Genomic DNA, 23275 nt, shown 5'->3' on the forward strand with positions numbered 1-23275 from the left:
ACTATCGCAGGGGTCACGTTAAGACCAGATACTGCTCAATAATTTCCAGAAGGGGGGAGGCTGGATGAAGAGCCGGGACGGCTGGAGGACCATGGCAGAGTGACGGCCCGGACATGTAACCTGCAGCTTTAAGGTCTGCCCCACACTTGATGCGCAGGGCCGGTGCTCCAACAAGGAAAAGGAAACAAAAATTCAAAAAGGGCATCAAGAAAGAAATCTCAGAGGATTATTTTGCACTTAGTGCAATATTCAGGGAGCATACTGAGCAGGCTGGACACATCACAGATCAACACAGGCAGCGGTTCCAGTGCACCCGGGAGAAAATGAAACAAAATCTGGACTGAGGGTTGCTGTGTGTGCGCCTCTTGGGGCAGCTGCTGGAGGGGCACATTTTACTTGTGCCCATGATGTTGTTTCAATCTGAGAGTAGTACCCGCACTAGGCCGAGCTTTAAAGATATATTTTATTAATTTATTTGACTGAGAGAGAGAAATCACAAGCAGGCAGAGAGGCAAGCAGAGAGAGGGGGAAGCAGGCTCCCCGCTGAGCAGAGAGCCTGATGTGGGGCTCGATCCCAGGACCCTGAGATCATGACCTGAGCCGAAGGCAGAGGTTTAACCCACGGAGCCACCCAGGCGCCCCTAGGCCGAGCTTTAGAATCATCTCTCTGACTTCAGTCAGTCCGTGGTTATGTGGAGATGCTTTCCAACATACTCGAGCATGGAAACCTCATGGTTAAACTTCAAACTCATCTGATTTTTAAAATTCGTGCTATTAAAGTGTTAAATGAACCACCACTGACTAGGCAATCCACTTACATAATGTCAGTTTAAACAAAACAAAACAAAACAAAAAGGTATACACGGACTTATCTCTCTAGTTCCCACCATTACTAGTTTATATCCTTAGTTTCTCCGTGCACATCAAGTAAATGGGAATATATATTCTCATTTTCCGTTTTGCATAATAGCATACTGTACTATTTTTAACTAGTGATGGTCAATCCAAAGATCATAAAAATCTGGGGATCACAACAGATAAGCCTTTTACTCTTCTCAAGGGCCTTCCTGTCAGGGTGAAGGAACTTGACCATGCAGGCCACTCAGCAATGCTGCAACCTGTGCCTTGTGGCTGCGTGAAAACTTATATTCAGAGGACACACAGGTTCAGTTTTCTGGTACATGCTCCACTTCTGAAAGCTTCTGAAAATTACAGGACTCATCACTGCAGCCCTGCTGGGTATTAGGACAATGATCAAATGATCAATGAACAAAGTTACTTTATCAGGGTCAGGTGTGGGTCTCCCCCCTTTCAGATGCCTCCTGTCAAGTACCCCAGAGGCTTTTCCAGGAGGGGCTGGGCATTATTTATCTCTGCCCTCTGGGGGCCCAGCAGTGGGGCATGGCATAGAGAAGGAACTCAGTAAGGTTGCTGAAAGGATAGAAATCTTAAAGGACTGTGGGAATTTGGGCTTAAATCTCCATTATTGTGTAAAATCCAGAAGTGGGAATTTAAAAAGCTACATTAGCAACAACTTGAAAACATGTTTTGTTATTTCAAAACAACAAAAAGGAAATAGATGTGGGGGGTGGGTGGAGCCCACTCAGGTAGCTTCCCTTTCTCCTGATCTGTTGACCACCAAATACAAACCCTGCAAGGAATGAAGGGAATGGGGGCTCTTAATAAAGGGATACCAGTATTTATAAGCAAAGCAAAACTGTGACCCTGAGAGAACTTCCCTGTCATGTTCATGCCTCTGGCAATTTTGACAAGTTACCTCTCAGGGCTTTTCCGGGATAGGCTGACACTAGATAAAAAATTAATGTCTCTAAAGCGAAGCAAAACAAAACCAAACAGTACTTTTAAAAAAAGACCAAAAACAGATCGCAGAAATCTGAGGAAGAGCACTGGAAGAGAATTTCAGGCTTATGCAACAACGACACTGGCCATAAGCTCCAGGATCAATTCTCTACAATACATCACAATTTTATAGATTTCTATCAATGCACACTACGTATTTTTAACGCCTACTTCCCGCTCTCAAATCTCTTGCCCTTTTCCTCTTTTGCTCCAAGTCATGGCTAAAATCTGATTATTTTGACATACTTTCCATCCTGAACCAAGTCAGGTCTGGACATAACAAAGACTGAGCTCTAGCTGCATTTTCTTTACCGGATAAACTACACAAAGGACAGCATTACTAATAGGAACCATCAACTTCACTATCCTATGTAAACATTACCACCACCTTCTGCTCTTTTAGAAACAAAAAAATCACGCCTGAAGAAGAAAGTCTGTCCTGGTTCAAGTGAGCAAAATTCTAATTAGCCAGGGGAGATCTGACACTGAAAACGTACAAGTTTTTTTTTTTTTTTTTTTTTTACGTAACCTACTAAGAAATTATTTCTTGGTGGCCTATAAAACTCTGTTTAACCTTTACCCCACTATTTATTTTCTCTAAAATAAACAATCACCTTCGGGGACGCTTTTCAACAAAAACACATTTAGGAGAAATTTCTTTGATTATGCTATAGGGTAAAAAGGTGTTTAATTTCAGTTTTTGCCTATGTGAATTATAGGTTTCCATTTTGAAAGAATCCTCTCAACAACAAAAATATAAATTCCAAGGGGTACAGTACAAATACTGAGATAAACAATCAGAATTTCAAAATGAACTGAGAAACAAGGTTCAGGGCACCCGGGTAGCTCAGTCAGTTAAGCGTGTGCCTTCAGCTCAGGTTATGATCCCAGGGTTCTAGGATCGAGTCCTGCATTGGGCTCCCTGCTCAGCGGGGAATCTGCTTCTCCCTCTCCCTCTGCTGCTGCTCTCTCTCTCGGTCAGATAAATAAACAAAATCTAGGGCGCCTGCGTGTCTCAGTTGGTTAAGCCACTGCCTTCAGCTCAGGTCGTGATCCCGGAGTCCCAGGATCACATTCCACATCAGGTTTCCAGCTCCACAGGGAGTCTGCTTCTCCCTCTGACCTTCTCACTTCTCATGCTCTCTATCACTCTCTCAAATAAATAAATAAATAAAATCTTAAAAAAACAAAAAAAGAAAGAAAAGAAAATCTAAAAAACAAAATAAAGAAAGAAGGTTCACAAGATGCTGATAGGGATATGTGAGGAGTGTTATAAGAAGAGCTGCCGGAATAGTGTGTAAGATTCCAGAGAAGTAGGACACAGCCAGTTCAATATCACAGAGGCTGAGAGTGGAAACACAGCCTAATAAAGTCAGGAAGAATGAAACTCTCCTAACTATATATATTTTTTCTAACATTTTATTATGTAATTTTATATATTTCATACATTATATTCATTTAATATATATTTCATTATGAGATATTCATATACTCTAACATATACATATTCTAACATTTCATTATGAAAAAAGGTAGTTTTCACAGAAGAGGAACAAGCCAATTTTTCCTTTGAAGTGAAATGGACAAAATTTCAAAGTAAACAAATCGACTCAATCCAGATTCAACTCTCAGTCTTCTCCAGAACCTGCCATGGAGGGGATCACCTTCTGACCGTATAAAGAACTAGCACCACACCACACGGGGCGCTCCGGGAAGCTTCCTCAGTTACTTCTGCACATTTTATGGCATTAAGTGACTCAGAAGGATCCTTCACAATGAAGTATCATACCCCGGCTTCTGAGTTGGAAGGACTGGAAGAGCGTAAGCTCCAGGCACCAGCCACCTCCTGAGGCTCTGTAGCTGACTACCAAGTGGGCTCCTGCAAATACGGAAGCCACCGGCTGACCAAAGTCCTGTCATGGGGCGAAGCTGCGCTGATGGCTTCTGCTCAGGGAGAGAAGACTCCAGGCGGGAACATATGCCTAGATCTCCAGAGTAACGTGGAGGATTCTCTCATGGCAAATCAAGTATTCTCCAGGAATTCCGGCCCTCTAGGGTCGGGCACTGGAGGACCCTCATTTTCCTCTCAACGCCCATTCTGAAACAGGAGATAAACTCCAGCATGCACTTCTGTTCTTATTATGCTATTTTCCAATTAACAAACTTTCAGTGACCTTCAATTTCCAAGTTCTGACTACCCTGCCTGCCTCCCAATGCCCCTGCTTTATTTTCCACTCCTGCTCAATATGTACCTTGCTAGGCCAGTGAAAATTCTGATTCTAAAGCCTATACTCTTTAGAACAAAATTTTTGGTTTTCTGCATTGTTTAGCTTCCTATAGCATAATGGCTTTGGGGGTATCTTCTTTTCTTTGAGCCACTGTGGACTAAGGAAATGCAAACCACTTTTACTCCTAGGCCAAGCCAAATACAACAAGGTAAATCTGTTACAAAAGGAGTTGCTTATACATCTGACTTCGCCGGAACTCAAGGGCCTTATGGGGCATCTAGCACAGACCTTGGCCAGAGTCCGCCTTTTTTTTTTTTTTTTAAGATTTTATTTATTTATTTGACAGACAGAGATCACAAGTAGGCAGAGAGAGAGACAGAGAGAGAGGAGGAAGCACACTCCCTGCTGAGCAGAGAGCCAGATGTGGGGCTCGATACCAAGACGCTGGGATCATGACCTGAGCTGAAGACAGAGGCTTAACCCACTGAGCCACCCAGGCGCCCTCAGAGTACGCTTTTGAAAATTGGTCGAATTCTCTAAACCAAATGGAATATTTAGATTAGCCTCTATATTTCCCCCTCTGTTAATCTAAGGGATAACTCACTGCAGCTCTAGGGAGTCCCCTATCAATACAGAAAAGATAAGGCTGATGGAAATCAACCTCCTAAATTGAGAGAACCATCTCAAGCCACCATTCTGCTAAGATAACTCACTGTAAAAAGATATAACCAGTGACAACCACTGCTGAGTAGGGGTGAGCATCTCAGCACATGTGCCCAGAAGACCAACCCCTTAACAGAAGTTCTGACAAAGGACCCTGAGAAGAAGTTAAAAATTAGGCACCTAGGGGCGCCTGGGTGGCTTGGTGGGTTAAAGCATCTGCCTTCGGCTCAGGTCATGATCCCAGGGTTCTGGGATTGAGCTCCACATCGGGCTCCCTGCTCAGCAGGGAGCATGCTTCCTCTTCTCTCTCTGCCTGCTTCTCTGCCTACTTGTGATCTCTGTCTGTCAAATAAATAAATAAAATCTTTAAAAAAAATAGGCACCTAATGAGCATCAGATAATCCTTTGATTTTTACAAATACAAAGAAAAATATTAAGGACAAGATCACCATTTTTAGGGACACCTGGGTGGCTCAGTTGGTTAAGCAGCTGCCTGGGATCGAGTCCCACATCTGGCTCCTTGCTCTGCAGGGAGCCTGCTTCTCCCTCTAACTCTGCCTGCCACTCTGTCTGCTTGTGCTTGTGCTCGCTCTCCCTCTCTCTCTGACAAATAAATGAATAAAATCTTAAAAAAAAAATCACCATTTTTAGTAACTTCTATGACAGCAGCAAACCTAGATGATACTAATATGTAGGCAACATACAAGTGAAGCTAGACATCCCCCCATCTGCAGCTGCTGACCTGGGGAGCAAGGGATCTGAAATCTACACTCTCATCACAGTAAGCCACCTTACAACAGCCTCTGTTAAATGGGACAGACTTTCACAAATGTCTTTTATACCCACACAGTATTTCTTTTTGTTTTTCTTAAGAGTTCATTTTTCAAAACTGGCCAAGCTGGGTGGGAGAGCCAATGTCTTAGGCTTAAGTTTTAGTTTTGCCTTTCTTTACAGTCCATTTCCTGGGGCCAAGTTGGTTTGGGGTTTTGCTTTTGTTTTTTTGTTTTTGTTTTTAGTATTCAGAAACATATTCTACTGTATTGCATGTTCAAACACCAATGTGGAAATAGTCCCCTGGACTTATACATTCATTCTTAAGAGACTGGAGTATGCAAACAAGGATGCACTGGGCAGAGGGCCAGTTAATAAATCTCATTTCCTACAAGCATCTGCATGAAACAGAGCTATAGGGAGTAGCTTCTCCAGGGAGAGCCAGAGCCCGACTCATTCGTTCTGTGAATTAAACACTATCACCTCAGATGGCCCAAGCCACATTTGTTTTTTAAGCACCTCTTAAAATATATGGATTTCCAGTGCTCATAAATGCAATGAGGAAGCTGGGTCCAAGAAGGCAATCACACAGTAGAGATATCCACATGGCTCTGCTGAGCCATTTTTGCACTGGCCTCCTTTGACTGAAATTACTACTAGAAGGATAATTTCCTAAAGGTAACTTGCTCTTCTAATCAAAGTAAGCATGGGTTTCGATAATGGTGAACCACCCTCTCTGGTCCAGACTATACAAATGGACTTAGTTTACACAAAGAGATACCTGGAGTGAGATATGTGAACCATATGGTCATGAACCATATTTGACCCTTATCCATGAACAATCTAGTGCAAATGGCATGACAAGAAGGTCTTTTGCTGGGACGAGTGGTCACCTGACATTACTAGAAAGAACAGTACTGTTCCCTAGGTGTCCTCTCCTCTCCTCACCTGTTACCTCCTGGAAGAGTAATAACAGCATTCTTCTTGTATCTATGTAGATCTTTTATGAAAGTCTTTGTTTTAAATGTTTGAAGCTAACCTCACAGTGACTCTGTAAGAATGCAAGGAGATAATCTTACATGCCATGAGCAACTGTAGAAAATAAGGCCAAAGGTAAAGGACCCGCTTGAGGCCTACCTACAACACAGCGAAGGAATCAGGAAGAGAGTTCCCTCTGATCATCCCAGGGCTCTGGGTTGTCCCCTCCAAAGAACTCAAACCGACCTCTTCAGCACATGTCATTTTTGAGGGCTATAATGGACCCACCACCTAAGCAAAATTTATTTGGTTAAATCTCTCTATTTGGGCTTTCACAGTACCTTCCAAGTTTCCTCAGCAATTAAATGGCAATATTATTCCAGCCTCAGGATGCCAAAATAATTATGGAACACTTCCTGGATAGAAACAGGTCTCACATTTTTCCTTTCCCCACGCCCCTTCAAAAAAATAAGTGGTAGTTATACTACATTGGCCATGCACTTTGAAAGCAGAGCAGACCAAAGAAAACATAAGGTGTGTCTGTCTCAGCATACACCCTTTGTGTAATACAATACCAATAAAACTTTGGAGGATTCCTTCTTCATTTAACCTATGACACCTCTCACTATGGTGTCCAGTAATCCTGTTACATAAAATACAAATGAAATAATGCTCTTACTGACTTAAAAATTTCTCCAGTCAGGTCTTTTCTTTAAATTCAGTTTTTTTTTTTTTTCCTTTCATATAACTTCAGGTACCATTACAGGGACTCAGAAAACAAACTGGATATAATTTAGGAAATGAAAATAACTTAGATTGAATTGAAAAGATAACTAAGCTTTTACTTTAAAGCAATATTTTATCACCAAAAGGTAGCATTTAACCTTTCCAACCAAGTCATTTTCCACCGCCATTTCAAGTTTGTTCATATGACTAATAAAACCCAACTAAGCAACTTCCTTTGGCCTATGTGGTAAAATTCGAACTCCGTCTTAAAAACAACTGCTACTTATGTGGCAGAGATTAAATCACAGACAAAATGAAGGCTTCAAATCATATTACCTATATGGACAGTTGAAATAAGTGAGGTTTAAAAGCAACTCGGGGTTTTTGTTTCTAAATTCTATTTTATTTTAGGCTTTGGAATGTTCACAGGGAAAGGTGGATGAGTAAGGGAGAGAAGGGACCCAATGTTCCAATCACAAGGATCTCCAAGAGGAGAGTCCCAGACGTTGTGGACCAATTTTGGTTTACATTAATAACAAGCGCTTGGACTCTGTAAAGATGCCATGTCAACATATTAGTTGGAACCATAAGGCATGAGATTTTGGTGACCTCATGGGCACAGCCAAAATTAACTCCAAGTATTTATATAACTGCCGGAGATGGCAGGGCAAAGGTTGCTTATAAATTTTTCTTTTTGAGTCAGCAAATAGGGTTTTTTTGGTCAGAGAGGAAGTGGGGTGCTTTGGGTCCCATTTTACAAATATGTTATATTTACACACGCTGAATATTCTACCCACAATACCATTGGAGCGTTTAGATGAAAAAAAAAAAAAAAAAAAAAGAAAAAAAAAAAGAGTTATTTCCTGTTGCTCACTAACTGAGAGGATGCGCTCTAGAGGTATGTGTGCTCTGCCTTGAAGCAAAAGCATTGTTAGTGGTTATCAAGGTAACATTTAAAAATAACTACCCCAGTACAAAAGAACTTCAGAGGAAATACGAGGGAAGCTATCAGTCTCCCTTCAAGTCTGGCCTTGAGCTGCATTAGACTCTAGCTGCATTCTCCATTACATTGTTATCCTTATCAAACAATGCAAACAATTTTAATGAGCTTATCTACTAGAACATATTGCCAGATATGCTAATGTAAAAATGATGCCAACCATACAGACCCACTCATTAATCAAAAAGCTCACAATACAATGACCAGGATCAGTCCCATCCTCAAATTAAACCTCCGCGAAATAGCAGGAATTACCTTCCCACTGTTTAAAGAAGGGCGGGCTCCCCCACCCATGCGGACGCTATAAACTCCTAAGAAAATGCATAACGGCACCCGGGTTTCCTCAGGTCCACTGCAGTCCAGTCTCTTTCTAATAAACCATGGGTTCTATGGAGAAAATTTTGGCGAATGTCTGACACCGTGACCTCTGCTGTCAATCCTTGCACCAATCAGCGAGCAGAATTCTTACAAAGCTCCATCAATCTGGCGGTTTAACATCACAGACTGCAGCTTAATCTAGAGGATTCCATCTTTCCTGCACACACACCAGGGCAAGCTCAAACATTTTTCTCGCCATCCTCCTGTTCCCTGCCTCTCGGCACAGCCTATCCAATGGTTCCTTTAAAATCTAAAGGAAAGGAGGAAAGGAAGTGCTACAGCCTGTCTCCCTTTGGAGAGGGGGGAAAAATTGCTTGCATTTTTATCAGCGTGGAAGGAAGGAGATGGAAGGAGACCCCTCGGAGGCAGCAAACCTATTCACAAAATGCTCTCCATCTGCCTTGGTGAAGCCTCAGCGCATAGCCAACATGACACATGGAAACAGACAGCAAATGATCACAAGCGCCGGGGCGAACGCACGTCTGCAGCCCGGTCCCGGCGCAGTGTCCGCTCCATTATATAACGGGCCGGATTTCCGCGCGCCCCCGCCGAGCGCCCCCGCCGAGCTCCCCCGCCCGGCGCCGCGCCCGGTGCCAGCCCCATTACCTGTAGGAACGCTCCCCGCGCACTGTGTGCTTCCGGAAAGGAATGATGGTCCCGTTATCCTGGATGATGTCGTTGTTGTTCTCGCCATTTGGGGACAGGGTTTGGGTCGGACCAGGCATTGGCGCACTCCCGAGGAAGGGAACAAACCGCGGAGGGCTGGCTGGTGAGGAAGGTGGCTGCGTCTCGTCTTCCCGCTCGCCTGCTCCTCGCGCAGACCGTGCCTGCCTGCCGCCTGCTCGCTGGCTCCCTTCTCCCAGCTCGGCTCCCGCCCCGCCCTCCTGCGTCCCGCCCTCCCGGCTGCTGACGTCAAAGCGCCGGCAGCAGCCCCGGGTCACGTGGCCGGGCCCCGTCACCATAGCAACTCGCTAACTCATCACCTCGCCTCAATTCGCACAGGGCCGAGGCGTGACCATGCCAGCAGCTCCAGGCAGGCACCGGGGCAGGCCTACATCTGGCATGTAAAACCCCAGGCCACCCCAGGCCCCCCTTACAGACTTGCCTCGTCTGAAAACCAGCTCTTCCTCTAACCATTTCCTTTTCGACCCGTGCTCCAACTGCAGCTGTGTACACAAAAGAACGATTCAGGCAGAGGGGTGTGGGAGACCCTTTAACTCCTTCAATACCAAGTTCTTACAGCATTCAAATTAAACTCGGTCTGGTCGCAAAAAATTATACAAAGACCTGGTGGCCTGCTCCAGAAAATGTACCAGACTAAGGGGGTTCAGATTTCCAGCTTCCTCCCCCATTCCCTCAACAGCAGCATCCTCTTCCCCAAAAAAAGCCCCAAACCTGAAGACCTACGAGGAAACTGTATTTCCTTCGAATCAGTGCAGGCTTTACTTTAATTATGTGAAGATTAAAGATTGCAAATGAGATTTTCTGCAGAAAAGAATCCTCAAAGGGTTTTTTAAAAAATGAATAAAAAATAGCCACCATTTTAGAACATGATGGTGGTTACCCAAGACTTCCCATTCAAATTCTTAAATTGCCTCTTGATACAGATAATTAACTCCTTGCCATTTATTTTATTTTCATTTGAATTAAACCAGCCCAAACTCAATTAGTATTTGGAAGCTTTCAACATTCTAGCTGTTCTATATCATTGCAGTGTAGTTTTCAAATACACTGGACATGAGGCAGGTACTATTAGCATTGTCCCTATTTTAAAATGAGTAAACTGGTGAGATTAAGTAACTTGCTCAAGGTCACAGAGCTAGGAAGTGGTGAACTGGAACATCAAAATGACATGCTTTTTTCAATGTGATTGGACAGTACTGATCTATATTTAATGTGAGCTCATAAATATAGATCAAGGTAAGAATCAAGTACTTTATGTACACTCCCAACATGACCACTGTGAAAAGAGCTGTGAACAGAATTGCTAGTACTAGGCAACGTCGATGGATTAGATTATAAACTCTCAACAGACCCCAGATGCATCCATTTCTTTCCTCCAGAGAGAAGAGAGTTTAAAGGATTCTCTGCTTATCAAAAGTGGTCTCTGACCTTCTGTTGGGTGAGAAGAGAAGAACTGGGGTATAAAAGAAAGTACAAGGCTATATGGGCTCATCTCTTCACATCATTATTTGGTTTATCAGCTTTATCATTTTGTGGTAGAGATATTTTTAAAAAAACCAAACAAAAAACAACCTTGTCATTCCTGACAATTCTCCAGCCTATCTCCCTGGTAATAAGTTATTTCTGGCATCAAGTTTCTAGAATTAGAATCAGAGAGTTCACAACCCAGATGGTAATGATAATCTCAAACAAGGGGATCTTTTTTTCCTATTTCATATTCTTCTTTTGGGCATCTTAGCTTTATTTTTCTGTCTTTCCAGTGAACTCATAGTGTACAAGTTGATTTTTTAAAATCTATATCTCAGCATACCTGAGACTTTCCCCCCTCATACAGTAAGAATCTACTTCAGAACTAAGACTTGCAAGATACACAGACAAATGTAAGTAAAAGATACATTGCAGGCTGAACTAAAGAGGCTTGAGAGTGTAGTCATCACTACAAAGATTACAGTTCCTCTATTTCTGTTACTGGTCCCATGGTTGTCAATTTCCTTACTAATTTGTTCCCTTTCACAGAAGCTTCCCCTTTCTTTAGGATAGTCTGAAGGTGAAAAGCTGTCTACAAATGAAGTATTTAATGTTTTCAGAGTACATCCTCTCATTTTGGGTTCTTTAGTACAGCTTACTTCTCCATGATCTCATAGTTAAGTAATACATATGACATAACTGATATTATCATAGGGACTAAATTTGTCAGAATTTGAATGTACAGCTCATTGGCTGTATCAAATTATTTTGTGGAGACAGTACTCCCACCGTGTCTAAGTTGCTCATGAAGAGAGAGGACTATGGCCAAGAACTTGGGTTGAGGTGAAGGGCAGTGAGTCAGGTGAAAGAGGAATCTAAGAGGTCCTGTAAATCTTTCTCTGCGACTGCCATGAGCCATGTTACGATGGAGGGACCCAGAGAGCTCCAGAGACCTGTGATGACCCTCTGAGACAATGGGGTAACCGGGGTAATAATTTAAAAATACTAAACAGATGTGTTTTCATTCCTTTTCCCATAAATCAAGTAGGCTGGCAGCCATTCTCCTGTTTAGCCCTAGGGAAAAGGAGAGGGCAAGTTCCACTTTGGGAACGAGGATGTAGGACACAGGGAAAATGCAGAAAAGGCAAGAAGGGGGAGGAAAGAGTCTACCCCTTCCAAATCCGACTGAGTGTAGGAAGAAGATGAAAGGTGGAAAAAGCAGGTCTCCAAGGGAGATGTTAAGAGAGGTTTAGCTTTGTTCGCAGGCTTTGCGGACTTACTCTGACCTCCTTTCCCATTTGAGACTCTGAGAAATAACACCTCAAGGAGTGTCTCCCCATCACCTCCCTCCCCAACTGGGCAAGGTTAGCCCCAGCACAATAAAGACTAAAATCAGTGGCTTGGTATGGCTTGGCAGAAGGGTTAGGGAGAGGCAAGGATAGTTAAAAAACTGAACCATTACCCAAGAGTTGGAACTACTCAAGGTCAGTCAAAATTGCAAGAGACTATAATTCTATGAATTGGCAAGTTTAAAACCATTTGTTTCCCCACCTCTCAGCAGGGTGAGGACAGTCACATAGATCAATTATAGAAAAGAATACCTTTGCTAAAGCATCTATGAACATCCAAGTCTGGATTGAGGTTTTGTCCTATGTGCCTAAGTGTTTCTAAAATAAAATACATGCAGACAATAAATCTCCAACTGCCCTATGGAGAAATGGCTCTTCTCATCAAGCATCAAGCATCATGATTAAAACTGGGGCTCTAGAGCCTACTGGAGTCCCCCGCTGGGTTTCACTACACGCTGGCTGTGTGACCTGAGCGAGTTATTTTGCATCTGCAAGATTCGGTTTCTTCACTTTCCTCACCTAGAAAGGAGGTGTAATGACACTGGTTTCATACGGTTGCTGGGAGATTAAGTTACAGAATATATTTAAGGTAGCTAACACAGTGTCCAGCATATGACAAATGCTCTTTAATGGTAAATGTTATTTTAAGGTATAGTCTTGCGTATCAGAAGCTGGTACAATAAAAAGAGAAGTCCCAGGCTTGATCCTCGAGGAACTCATAGGATTGTAGCGAGCAAGATAAAAATACCAGCAATTATGATACGTCATGCTGTAATCATAGCACCATATAGGGTGACATAGGCCCATAGAGGAGGAACACCCAATTCAGGAAGAAAATTAGGAAGTGGGTCCAAAAAGTTATCCCAAGGAACTATCACCAAAGCCTAATGAGTAATAATTATAACTATTTTGTTCACTTCCTCTGTGCAAACTAGAATATAAGATCCTTTAGGGAAGGAGATCCAACTGTTTTGTTCACTGCTATCTCCGCAGCTCTTACAATGGAGCCTGGAAGCCAGCAGACACTAAATGAACACACCATTCATTCAGTTATTCAACAAATACCTAACTTGATTCTCACAAAACCCCGAATGACAAAACTGAGGCGAAAAGAAAAGTAACTTGTCTAGTATTGGACATCAGGTTTTCTTGGCCCCAAAGTTCTGATGCTCATCCACTAGGCTGTATGGTATTTGAAATAGAAATGGTAGTGTGGGGTGAAGATAAAAGATTTCTCAAGCAGCTATACTTCGGTACAGAGGTAGGCTAGGATGTGGGGTCTCTGGGAAACAGCAATATGTTTGGTATGGACCAAGAGCAGGTTACAGAGTGACAGGAGATCAGGCAAGGACCAGGGACAGAAGAGTGCCATGGCCCTGCTAAGGAGCTTGACCTTAATTTGGAAGGTGTTTTAGAACCATGAAGTACGTTAGGGAGAGAAATTAATGGTGAAATTTGCTTATCACCAAGGTCTGATGCCAGTAGTGTGGAGAATATATCAGAGAAGTCTAAAATGAATCAGTGATGAAGGCCTAAATTCAAACAGTGGCCAAGGGGCTGTAGAAGAAAGCACAGATCTGAGTTCTCAGGGTGTAACAGCTAGGATTATTTGACTAACTGGATGTAGGCACCATCATTAATGGAAGTTATGGGTGGGTGGTGAAGAAAGACATTTCAAATGAATCCCAAGTTTAGGGCTTGGGTGGCCAAGTGAATAATGGTATCATTTATCAAGCTAGGAAATACAGATTGAATTGCCCTTCTGGAAGAAAGGTTCTCAAGGTGTTTGGACATTTAAAAAAAAAAAAAAGTACTTCTAGAATATCTGAGTGGTGAGAATGAGCAGTTACTGGGCTTCACATATAGTAGATGTTCATTAAGTATTTGTTGACTAAGGGAATATATGGGTCCTTGAATTTATTTGTTGTGTTTGACTTAGAGGTACATAGGATTTGAAGGAAATTATCTCACAGGTGATAACTGAAGTGGTGGGTGTTGGTGCCCTCAGAGAGAAAGAGAAAGCTTGCCATGGAACTCTTTAGAAGCTTAGGGATACAAAACAAGCCTGCAAAGAACTACTGAGGGGGATTTTTGCCTGGTGGGACAAAGCAAAGAATAGTTTCGCTCTGCCCAAGGGACAAACAAGTTTCAGAGAGAAAGTCTCTCAGGCCAAATGTCATAAAGTTTGAATCATATAAGGGCAGAGGAGGGTTTCCTGGATTCAGAGAGGTGTTCTCAAATATATTTTTTTCAAATATATTTTTTAAGAGGTTGGATTTCAGATCAGATCCCATCAATGATTTCTGAAGAAAATAAATAAATTATTCAAGTAGGGAGAACTGAAATTCTCTGCAAAATCACTCATATTCCAACTCATCTAAGATCTTTGAGGAAGGAGGAGATATTAAATCAAGGTTCATACACAGTATTGGCAACTACCCAGAATAAGTATTTGCACTTATTGCACTGGGAAAAAACGTTCCCAGAAATATCCCTTCAATATGTTCATTAATGAGCACCTGTTAGGCACCAGATGAACTGACCCTTCTTCTGAGCTCCCATTCTAGTGGGTCTATTGACCCCCCACCACCACTATTGGTTTTCAAATATTTAAAATGCATGTTTGGAGAGCAGGATTGCTTGGAGAGCAGACCCAGAGGATACAGAACTATGAGAACAATAAGGAAAAAAAGGGAAACCATCAGAAGTCTCAACACACAGGTCCACTCAAGGAGGACAGAACTAGGTACCAACACAGATTCTAATTTTCAGACTTTCTAGGCTGTAGCACAATCACATTTCTCTGGAGACTTCAGTCAGTGAGCACCACCAAAGTCATTGTCTTTCTATTGCTCCAACATGTGAAGTTCATCTAGGACAGGGATTTTGTATTGTCTTGGATTTGAGAAATCCAAGAGATGATAGCAGAAAAGATATGAAATCGTTAGCCAGGAATGGCTATTAATCCTGATTCCATTCCAGAAGCTCCTGCTCATCACAAATGCCTTTCCAGGTGAAAACGTGTTCACTGAAGCTGATAATCGCTGCTGTCAAAGGCATTCACAGCTGTCACACCACTTCGGATGGGGGCTTCTGTAGATTGTTATCACCTCCTATTGCAGACAGAATTCCACTTAGCAGTCGCACTCTTGCCCTGGGAAAAGTAATTTCTCCCACGTGTATGTTCTAGGACATTTTCCAGTACAGAATGGCAGGGACAGTTTATCAATCAAGAGCTTAAAATACGCCCCACACCCAAAATGATAGCAGTGGAATGAATATACAATTGGCCAGCCAGTGGTGCTGGCTCTGACATTGCATTGGTGGCATAGAAATGTATTTGGGATTGGCTCTTGTCTTTTTCACTGCTTTTAACCCCAAGACATAGCAGATTTTTTTAGTTCTTTCTTTAGATCTTATGAGAATTTTAAGATATGTAATTGCCTCCTGGTTTTTCGGAATAAAATTTTACTTAAAACTGGTGAATTCCCCCCCCCCCCAAAAACACACCTAAGAGGTATGCTCATCCGTGATTGACTTTTGAAATTACCTATCAGCCACATTTATAGCTACGCTACTATTTTCATGCAGAATTTTGCAAGGGTCCTCCCTATCTGCTAGTAAAATAGTGAGGTTTCTGTAATGTCATGACACAGGACAAGCCACTGCCCAAGATGTCTCTGTGTACTGGAGTTTTCTAATTGGCTTTTCCTTGGATTTTCTCAAGCTTGGACTTAATTTTGTGGAATAATTCATAGGACATGATGGGAATGCAATTTAAAAACACACAGGGCATTAGGATTTCTGTAATCATTCAATCAAACCTATGCAGTGTGAGGTTTCACTGTATTAAATAAGAATGTGCTTTTGAATTATACCAGCTGGCTGAATTTAAGAGCCTTAAATGTGTTTTCCATAAAAATACAATGTGATGAATGTTAATTGAAGAATGTATTAAGTATCACAGAAATATAGAAAATACAGTAACCATGCCTGGGGAAACAGGAAAAGCTTCACCAAGGCAGTGATGTTTGTATCGGGGCTCCAGCTAGAGTCCTTCAATAAATATTTATAAAGCACCTACAATGTGCCAGGAACAATGCTAAGCACTGACAATATAGAAATTGACAAAACAGAGACAAGATGCCTTGGCCTCATGGAACTTAGCACTAGAACGAGTGTGTACATCATGGGATAGAGGAGCAGTTGGAAGAGAGGAGTTCAGGAAGGTTAAAGAGGGACCAGGGCTCTGAATGCCCGTTGTAAAGAGTCTGCCTTAACACCAAAGTTAGAAACCTTTTATTTGTAGAAGCGTTAGCAACATCTGCTGACAAAGATGTGGAATTTTAACAATGACAACAATAGCAATAGCAACACCTAACATTTATTCAATCCTTTTTGATGGGCCAAGTGCTATGCTTTAATCGAGTAAGTATATGAATTTATAAGGAGTGATTTTAAATCACCATTAAGGAGCGATTTTAAATCACCACTTTGTCAGAGGAGGTAACTGGCTAAAAATAACTTCGCCTGATCACCAGCCAGGAAGCTGCAGAGCTGGGCAGGAACATACCTGCCAGGTGTCCATCGTCATTCTTACTAACAACAGCCTGCCTTCTAAAACCTTGGTGTGAGAATGCAGAATCTAAGGTTGGGAAACAGCAGGGATGAGACATCAGACATCAGAAGTTCGGGGAGGTAAGAGACTGTAGATTGCTGCCCTGAAGGCAATTAATTCAGTCTAGGGAGCAAGAGGTAAAGCCATGAAAAAACTGAAGGCAGGGGCAACCAGGAAGGGATGGGAAGCTGTTACAGAAGAGCACTCTCTGTGGAATTAAGGGATTAGAAGAAGTAAAAAGATAGGAACTGAAAATTATGCTTAAGGAAAAGATGGGCGGGGAGGGGTGTCTTTTCTTACCTTTATTGATAGTAATTAACTTTTGATAATAATTATTGATAGTAATTAACTTTTTTTCCTGAATAAACTTTAACTATCAATGCCCATTTCTAAAAACTTTTTTTTTAAGATTTTATTTATTTATTTGACAGACAGAGATCACAAGCAGGCAGAGAGGGAGGTGGGGCCGGGGGTGGGGGGGGAGCAGGCTCCCTGCTGAGCATAGAGCCAGATAGGGGGCTTGATCCCAGGATCCTGGGATCATAACCCCAGCCGAAGGCAAAGGCCCTGACCCACTGAGCCACCCAGGGGCCCCTCAATGCCCATTTCTTTGCTATCTTCTGGAGGGGAGAGAAGATCATGGGCTTTTTTTTTTTTTTTTTTTTTTTTTTTTGGTACTTATTTCCGAAGTTAAAATCTGCTTTCATTTTCACTACACCAAGATTGTTGTAATTCAACCATCCAGCTAGAGACAAGTCTATTTGAGAGCTCTTACGGAAATGTGTCTGACCCAAGCTCATGAAATTCTTTCATTTCCTTCCCCTATTTTATTTCCATGTTCAAATTGAGCACATCTTGTTGAACTGACTGGGTAGGACAACTGAAAAAGGATAAAAGAAATCTTGGGCTCAACTGAGTGGCAAGAGAAATGAAGAGACTGTGGGTTCCATTAACAATCAATCTTCGGAAGGCACAAAAGCTTTCAAGAGAGGATTTCCTTAGGGCTCCCAAAAGTCAACTAACCCGTTTGGTTTTATTTCTGACTTTGATATTAAGAAGTTCAAATTGAGTGAAGGGACTCACTAACATAAATGTGAAGCCAGGAGGCAGGGTACGTGAGTGGTGAAGAGAGTAGTTCTAACAGGTACCGGGGCCTTCAGAGTTTCAGAGCCGCCCACAACTCAGGCCACCAATGGCAAACAGAGACACAGGGAGGGTAGGTCTTCTAGAGCCTGGGGCTTCTCTGTCAAGTCTGGTGTACTTGGCACCAGAGCTGTGGCTCACTGATGTCTCCTCTACAGTGTGTAAGGAGAACATGAGGCTAACAGCTGGGAAGCAGTGTGAGTAATGGAAGAGAAATTCCCCAATTTCTGACCTCATCCAAATAAAATTTTTTAAGAAGAAAATTAAAGAAGCTAGTTCATTCAAAAAAAAAAAAAGCAACTGGAAGTCATGAAGACTAAGTTTCTATCAGAAATGGTTTAATTAGAGCCTATACATTGTTTATTCAAGAGCTTAAAAGCCAAGTACTCTACCTTCAAGTTCTCAATTCACATTCACTAAATATCTACAGAACATGAAGTGTCCACCTACAGAGTATGGAGCACATGAAGACAAAGGGTCACCTTCAACCAGCTTCCATTTAATTAATTAAAAATATGTGAAGTTATCAGATTCTTAGGAAATACAAAAGGATCTTAGTCTCAACAACATATGGAAAGCCACAAGAATTTAATAGTCAGCTGATAGAGCTACAATCAATTCTAGCTCTCCTACACCACCTGCCTCTCCTACCTTCCCCCAAGCCCCTAATTCTAGTCTTCAGGGAGGATCCCACCAGCCTTCAAGGATGCAATGGGATTATTATAAACAAGAAGCAATGGTATGTCTAGTGAATTTTTATTATTCATGTCTTTCCATCCTGCTGGGAACTATTCCTTCAAACCTTGTGATTCTAGTAGAGTTTGCCAATTACAATATTCCATCTTCCTGGTCCTAAGGATTGATTGAGTTAGACCTATGATCAAGCTGTTTAGAATATTTCTCTAGCATTTAAAAAAATATTAAAGCTGTAATGTGTGTGTGTGTGTGTGTGTGTGTGTGTGTGTGTGTACGCGTGTATGCGCCCATGCATTTGTGGTGGGGGGCAGAGATAATACCCTCCTTACTGAAGATAACACTTTAGAATTGAGAAAATAGTATAAATTGTGGGGCAGAAATAAAAAGCATCCAAATCAGAAAGAAGTAAAATTGCCGCTATTTCCAGATGATAGGATATGGCATAGAACCCCCATCCCAACTCCAAGAAAAACCTGTTAGAATAAGTAAATTCAGTAAGGTTGCAGGGTACAAAACTAATTTACAGAGCCAATTGCATTTCTATATAGTAATCAACTATCAGAAAGAGAAATTAATCTCATTTACAATGGCATAACAAAGAACAAAATACCTAGGAGTAAATTTAACCAAGGAGGTAAAAGACCTATACACTGAAAACCATAAAACACTGATGAAAGAAACTGAAGACACAAATAGGTATTCCATGTTCATGGATAATATTGTTAAAATGTTAATACTGTCCAAAGCAATCTACGGATGTAATGAAATCCCTATCAAAGCTCCAATGGCATTTTTTTTCAAACAAAAAACAATCCTAACATTTGTAAGGTATCACAAAAGATCCAGAATAGACAAACCAATCTTAAGGATGAAGGTGGAGGCATCACACTTCCTGAGGTCAAACTATATTGTAAAATGGCACTAATAAAAAAAGATTGGCACTGGCACAAAAACAGACACATAGATCAATGGAATGAATAGAGAGCCCAGAAATAAACCTATATATATAGAATTTTTTTTTAAGATTTACTTATTTATTTTTAGCAGGTGTGCACTGAGGGGGTGGGGAGATGATGGGAGGCAGAGAGGCAGAGGGAAAGAAACTCAAGCAGACCCCCTGCCTAGCACAGAGCCCCATGTGGGGCTCCATCCCACAATCCTGAGATAATGACCTGAGACAAAATTAGTAGTAGGCCACTTTACCAACTGAGCCACCCAGGTGCCTCTATAAGATTAATTTATGAAAAATGAGGCAAGAATATACAATGGGGAAAGTATAATCTCTTCAATAAATGGTGCTGGGAAAATTGGACAGCTACACACAGTAGAATGAAACAGGACCCCTACTTCACACCATATAGAAAAAGGCATAATAGTTTTCAGACTTAAATGTAAGACATAAACCTTTAAACTCCTGAAGGAAACATAGAGGTTAAGCTCCTTGATGTCAATCCGACAATTATTTGATGGATTTGACCAAAGCAAAAGCAACAAAAGCAAAAACAAATAGTGGGGCTACATCAAACTAAAATCTCCTATATCGCAAAGGAAACCATCAACAAAATGAAAAGGCAACCCATAAACAGAAGAAAGTATTTGCAAGTCATACTTAGTAAGGGGTTAATATCCAAAATATATAAAGAACTCATATAACTAAATAGCAAAAAACAATCATTTAAAAAATGGAGAGGTGGGGCACCTGGTAGCTCAGTGGGTTGAGGCCTCTGCCTTCAGCTCAGGTCACGATCTCAAGGTCCTGGGATCGAGCTCCATATCAGGCTCTCTATTAAACAGGAAGCCTGCTTCCCCCCTTTCTCTCTGCCCGCCTTTCTGCCTACTTGTGCTCTCTCTCTGTCAAATAAATTTTAAAAATTAAAAAAAAAAAAATGGAGAGGAACTAAAGAGACATTTTCCCCAAAATGCCATACAAATGGCCAATGGGTACCTGTAAAGGAGCGCAGCATCACTAATTATGAAGGAAATGCAAATCAAAACCACAATGAGGTATTACCTCACACCTCTTAGAATGCCTTGTATCAATAAGACAAGAAATAAGTGTTGGCAAGGATGTGGAGCAAAGGGGATCTTTGTCCCCTATTGATGAGAATGTAAATTGGTATAGCTGCTCTGGAAAACAGTACGGAGTTTCCTCAAAACATGAAAAAAAGAAGTACCTTATAATCCAGTGATTCTATTATTGGGTTTTAACGGGAAGGAAATGAAACCACTAACTGAATAAATATCTGCACCCCTATATCCACAGCAGCATCATTTACAATGGCTAAGACATGGAAGCAACCTAAAATGTCCACAGACAGGTGAATGGATAAGGAAAATGTGGTACACCCCCCCCCCAAAAGTGGAATATTATTCAGCCATAACAAACTGAGATGTATTGCCATTTGGGACAACATGGATGGACCTTGAGGGCCTTTTGCAAAGCAAAGGAAGTCAGACAGAGAAAGACAAATACCATATGATCTTACTTGTATGTGGAATCTAAAAAAAACAACCAACCACAAATCCAAGGTACAGAAGAGTGGGAGGTAAGTAAAATAGGTGAAGGGAGCCCAAAGGTACAAAGTTCCAGCTATAAAATAAGCAAGTCCTGAGGATGTAATGTACAACACAGTGACAACATAATATTGTATTGCGCCTTTGAAAGTTCAGGAAGTAGATCTTAAAAGTTCTCATTTTCAAAAAAAAAAACAAAAAACAAAACAAAACCCAGTTGTACCTGTGCTGATAGATATGAACTAGACTTACTGTGATAATTTCCAATATATACAAATATCAAATCATTGTGTTGTACATCCAAAACTAGTACAGGGTTATGTGTCAATCTCAATTTAAAAAAAGAGAATATAGTATAAATTGTATAGTTGCTGTTTTTGCAAGGAGAAGTAGAAAGACATCATAGTTTAGATTAATACACTCAAATTTGAATCTGGATTCCGGTCCTTAAAAGTTGAGTGAGCTTGGTAAGTAACTTCTTTTAGCCTCAGCTTCTTTATCCATAAAATGGGGTATACTAACATTCTCAAGGTAACACTTTGAGATAAAAAGCTAGTTCTTGCTTGATCTACTGAGGCTGTAATGGTTTACCCTTTTCCCTTTAGAGGTTTGATCTAGTTCTTCTCCCCGTAAATTTAGGCAGGATTTTTGGCAGCTTTGAAGCACAGATTTTAAACAACAGATTTTATTGGCATAAAAATTACATGAACTAGTTCCTAGGCTAGACTTTATAATGACTAGTAGCTTCTGCCTTTGTCTCTTGGAAGCCAACTTCCCTGTAAGAAGTTCAACTGTCCTCCATCACCATGCTCTGGGAAGTACCAGCTATGTGAAGAGGCCCCAGAAGAAGAGAACATGGGGAGGAGGAGGGAAGGAGGAGTGATAGGGAGCGGTGGTGAACCCACAGAGTTCCAAGGCCGTGACTGAAGAAACATCATCCTGCCCCAGCCACCAAAGAGGATAGTGATCCACTACGTGGATCGGAGACAAACTGCCTACCCAAGACCTTCCTGAGTTCCTGATGCACAAAACCTGGAGCTTTAACAAATTGGTTGTTTTAAGTTTAGGAGTTTGGGGATCATCTGCTATGCAGTAATACAGATAACACCAACACCCTGTTGGATCTCTATTGCTGTGTAAGGAATCACTCCAAAACTTAGTGGGTTACAATAGCAGTCACCTTATTTTTTATTTATTCTGCAGGTTGACTAGACACAGTAGGTGGTTGTCATTTATGATCTCTCATGCAGTTGTAATTAGAAGGCTGGGTGACCACTGGTCATCTCAGTGGCTTCCTCAGCCTCACAACTGGTGGTCGATATTGCTTTTTGGTTGGGACCTCAGCTGGGGCTCTGGGGGAACACCAACACACACCTCTCCCCATGGCTGGGCTCCCTCACAAAATGGCGGCTGGATGCCAACCATGATCATCCTCAACAACAGGCAAGGAGAGCATGGGGTTTCAGAATCTACACTTGGAAGTCCCAAAGCATAACTTGCCAGTCAAGGTAACCCAGATTCAAGAAGGGATATTGATTCCATCAGAATCATAAATAAATCATAAATCAAAAACTCCCCATTTCTTCCACACAGGGTTGTTAAAGAATTAAAGGAGGGAGGGAGGGAGGGAAGGAAGGAAGGAAGGAAGGAAGGAAGGAAGGAAGGAAGGAAGGAAAGAAAGAAAGAAAGAAAGAAAGAAAGAAAGAAAGAAAGAAAGAAAAAACAGTGCTCAAGTACTGAGCTTCAAAATGGGCCTTAAAGCCCATGGCATGGAGAATAATCTGAAGAAAAATTTGTGAGCCTCAAAAGTCTTATTTTCAAGTATCAGAGGCTTAAGATCCTTGTATGATTCAGAACTTAAAGTTCATGCTATAAATCACAATACCACATTACGAGTTAGAGACCTTTGAGGTAGGAGGCTGGTGCATGTCCCTGAGAAGGGTTCCTGCCCTTTCTCCTATTCCCAGGAATGACTAAAGTCAATTTGGGAATCTGCAAGCAGAGGGAACCAATCCTTGGCCTTCTGTCTGGAACCCTCAGGGATGGGCAAAGCCACACAGAGCTTTCCAAATCACCACAACACAGAAAACAAGAGGGGACAGATACCAGTGAATGGCTTAGCAGGATATGGATTTTTCTGCAGAGAAGCCAAATTCTTCTGGGGAGGGAGAACCTACCTGGCCCAAGTGATAGTGACAGA

At 41.7% G+C, this 23275-nt stretch overlaps 1 protein-coding gene across 8 annotated transcripts in view; it reads right to left on the reverse strand.

Annotated features, from left to right (window-relative positions):
- Window positions 1-23275, reverse strand: part of MAPRE2 (microtubule associated protein RP/EB family member 2) — a 197030-nt gene that overhangs the window by 86806 nt on the left and 86949 nt on the right. The window contains exon 1 of one of the 8 annotated variants that reach the window (XM_082699579.1): window positions 9211-9521. The exons of 6 other annotated variants lie outside the window; for them this stretch is intronic. In XM_082699579.1, coding sequence (XP_082555705.1) covers window positions 9211-9329 — 119 coding nt within the window. In that variant the 5' untranslated portion in view covers window positions 9330-9521. Of the gene's footprint in view, window positions 1-9210; window positions 9522-23275 lie in introns of those variants that run through there. One more of the 8 variants, XM_082699586.1, reaches the window with a different exon arrangement.

This window comes from Mustela nivalis (assembly GCF_964662115.1).
Source record: "Mustela nivalis genome assembly, chromosome: 14".
NCBI lineage: Eukaryota > Metazoa > Chordata > Mammalia > Carnivora > Mustelidae > Mustela > Mustela nivalis.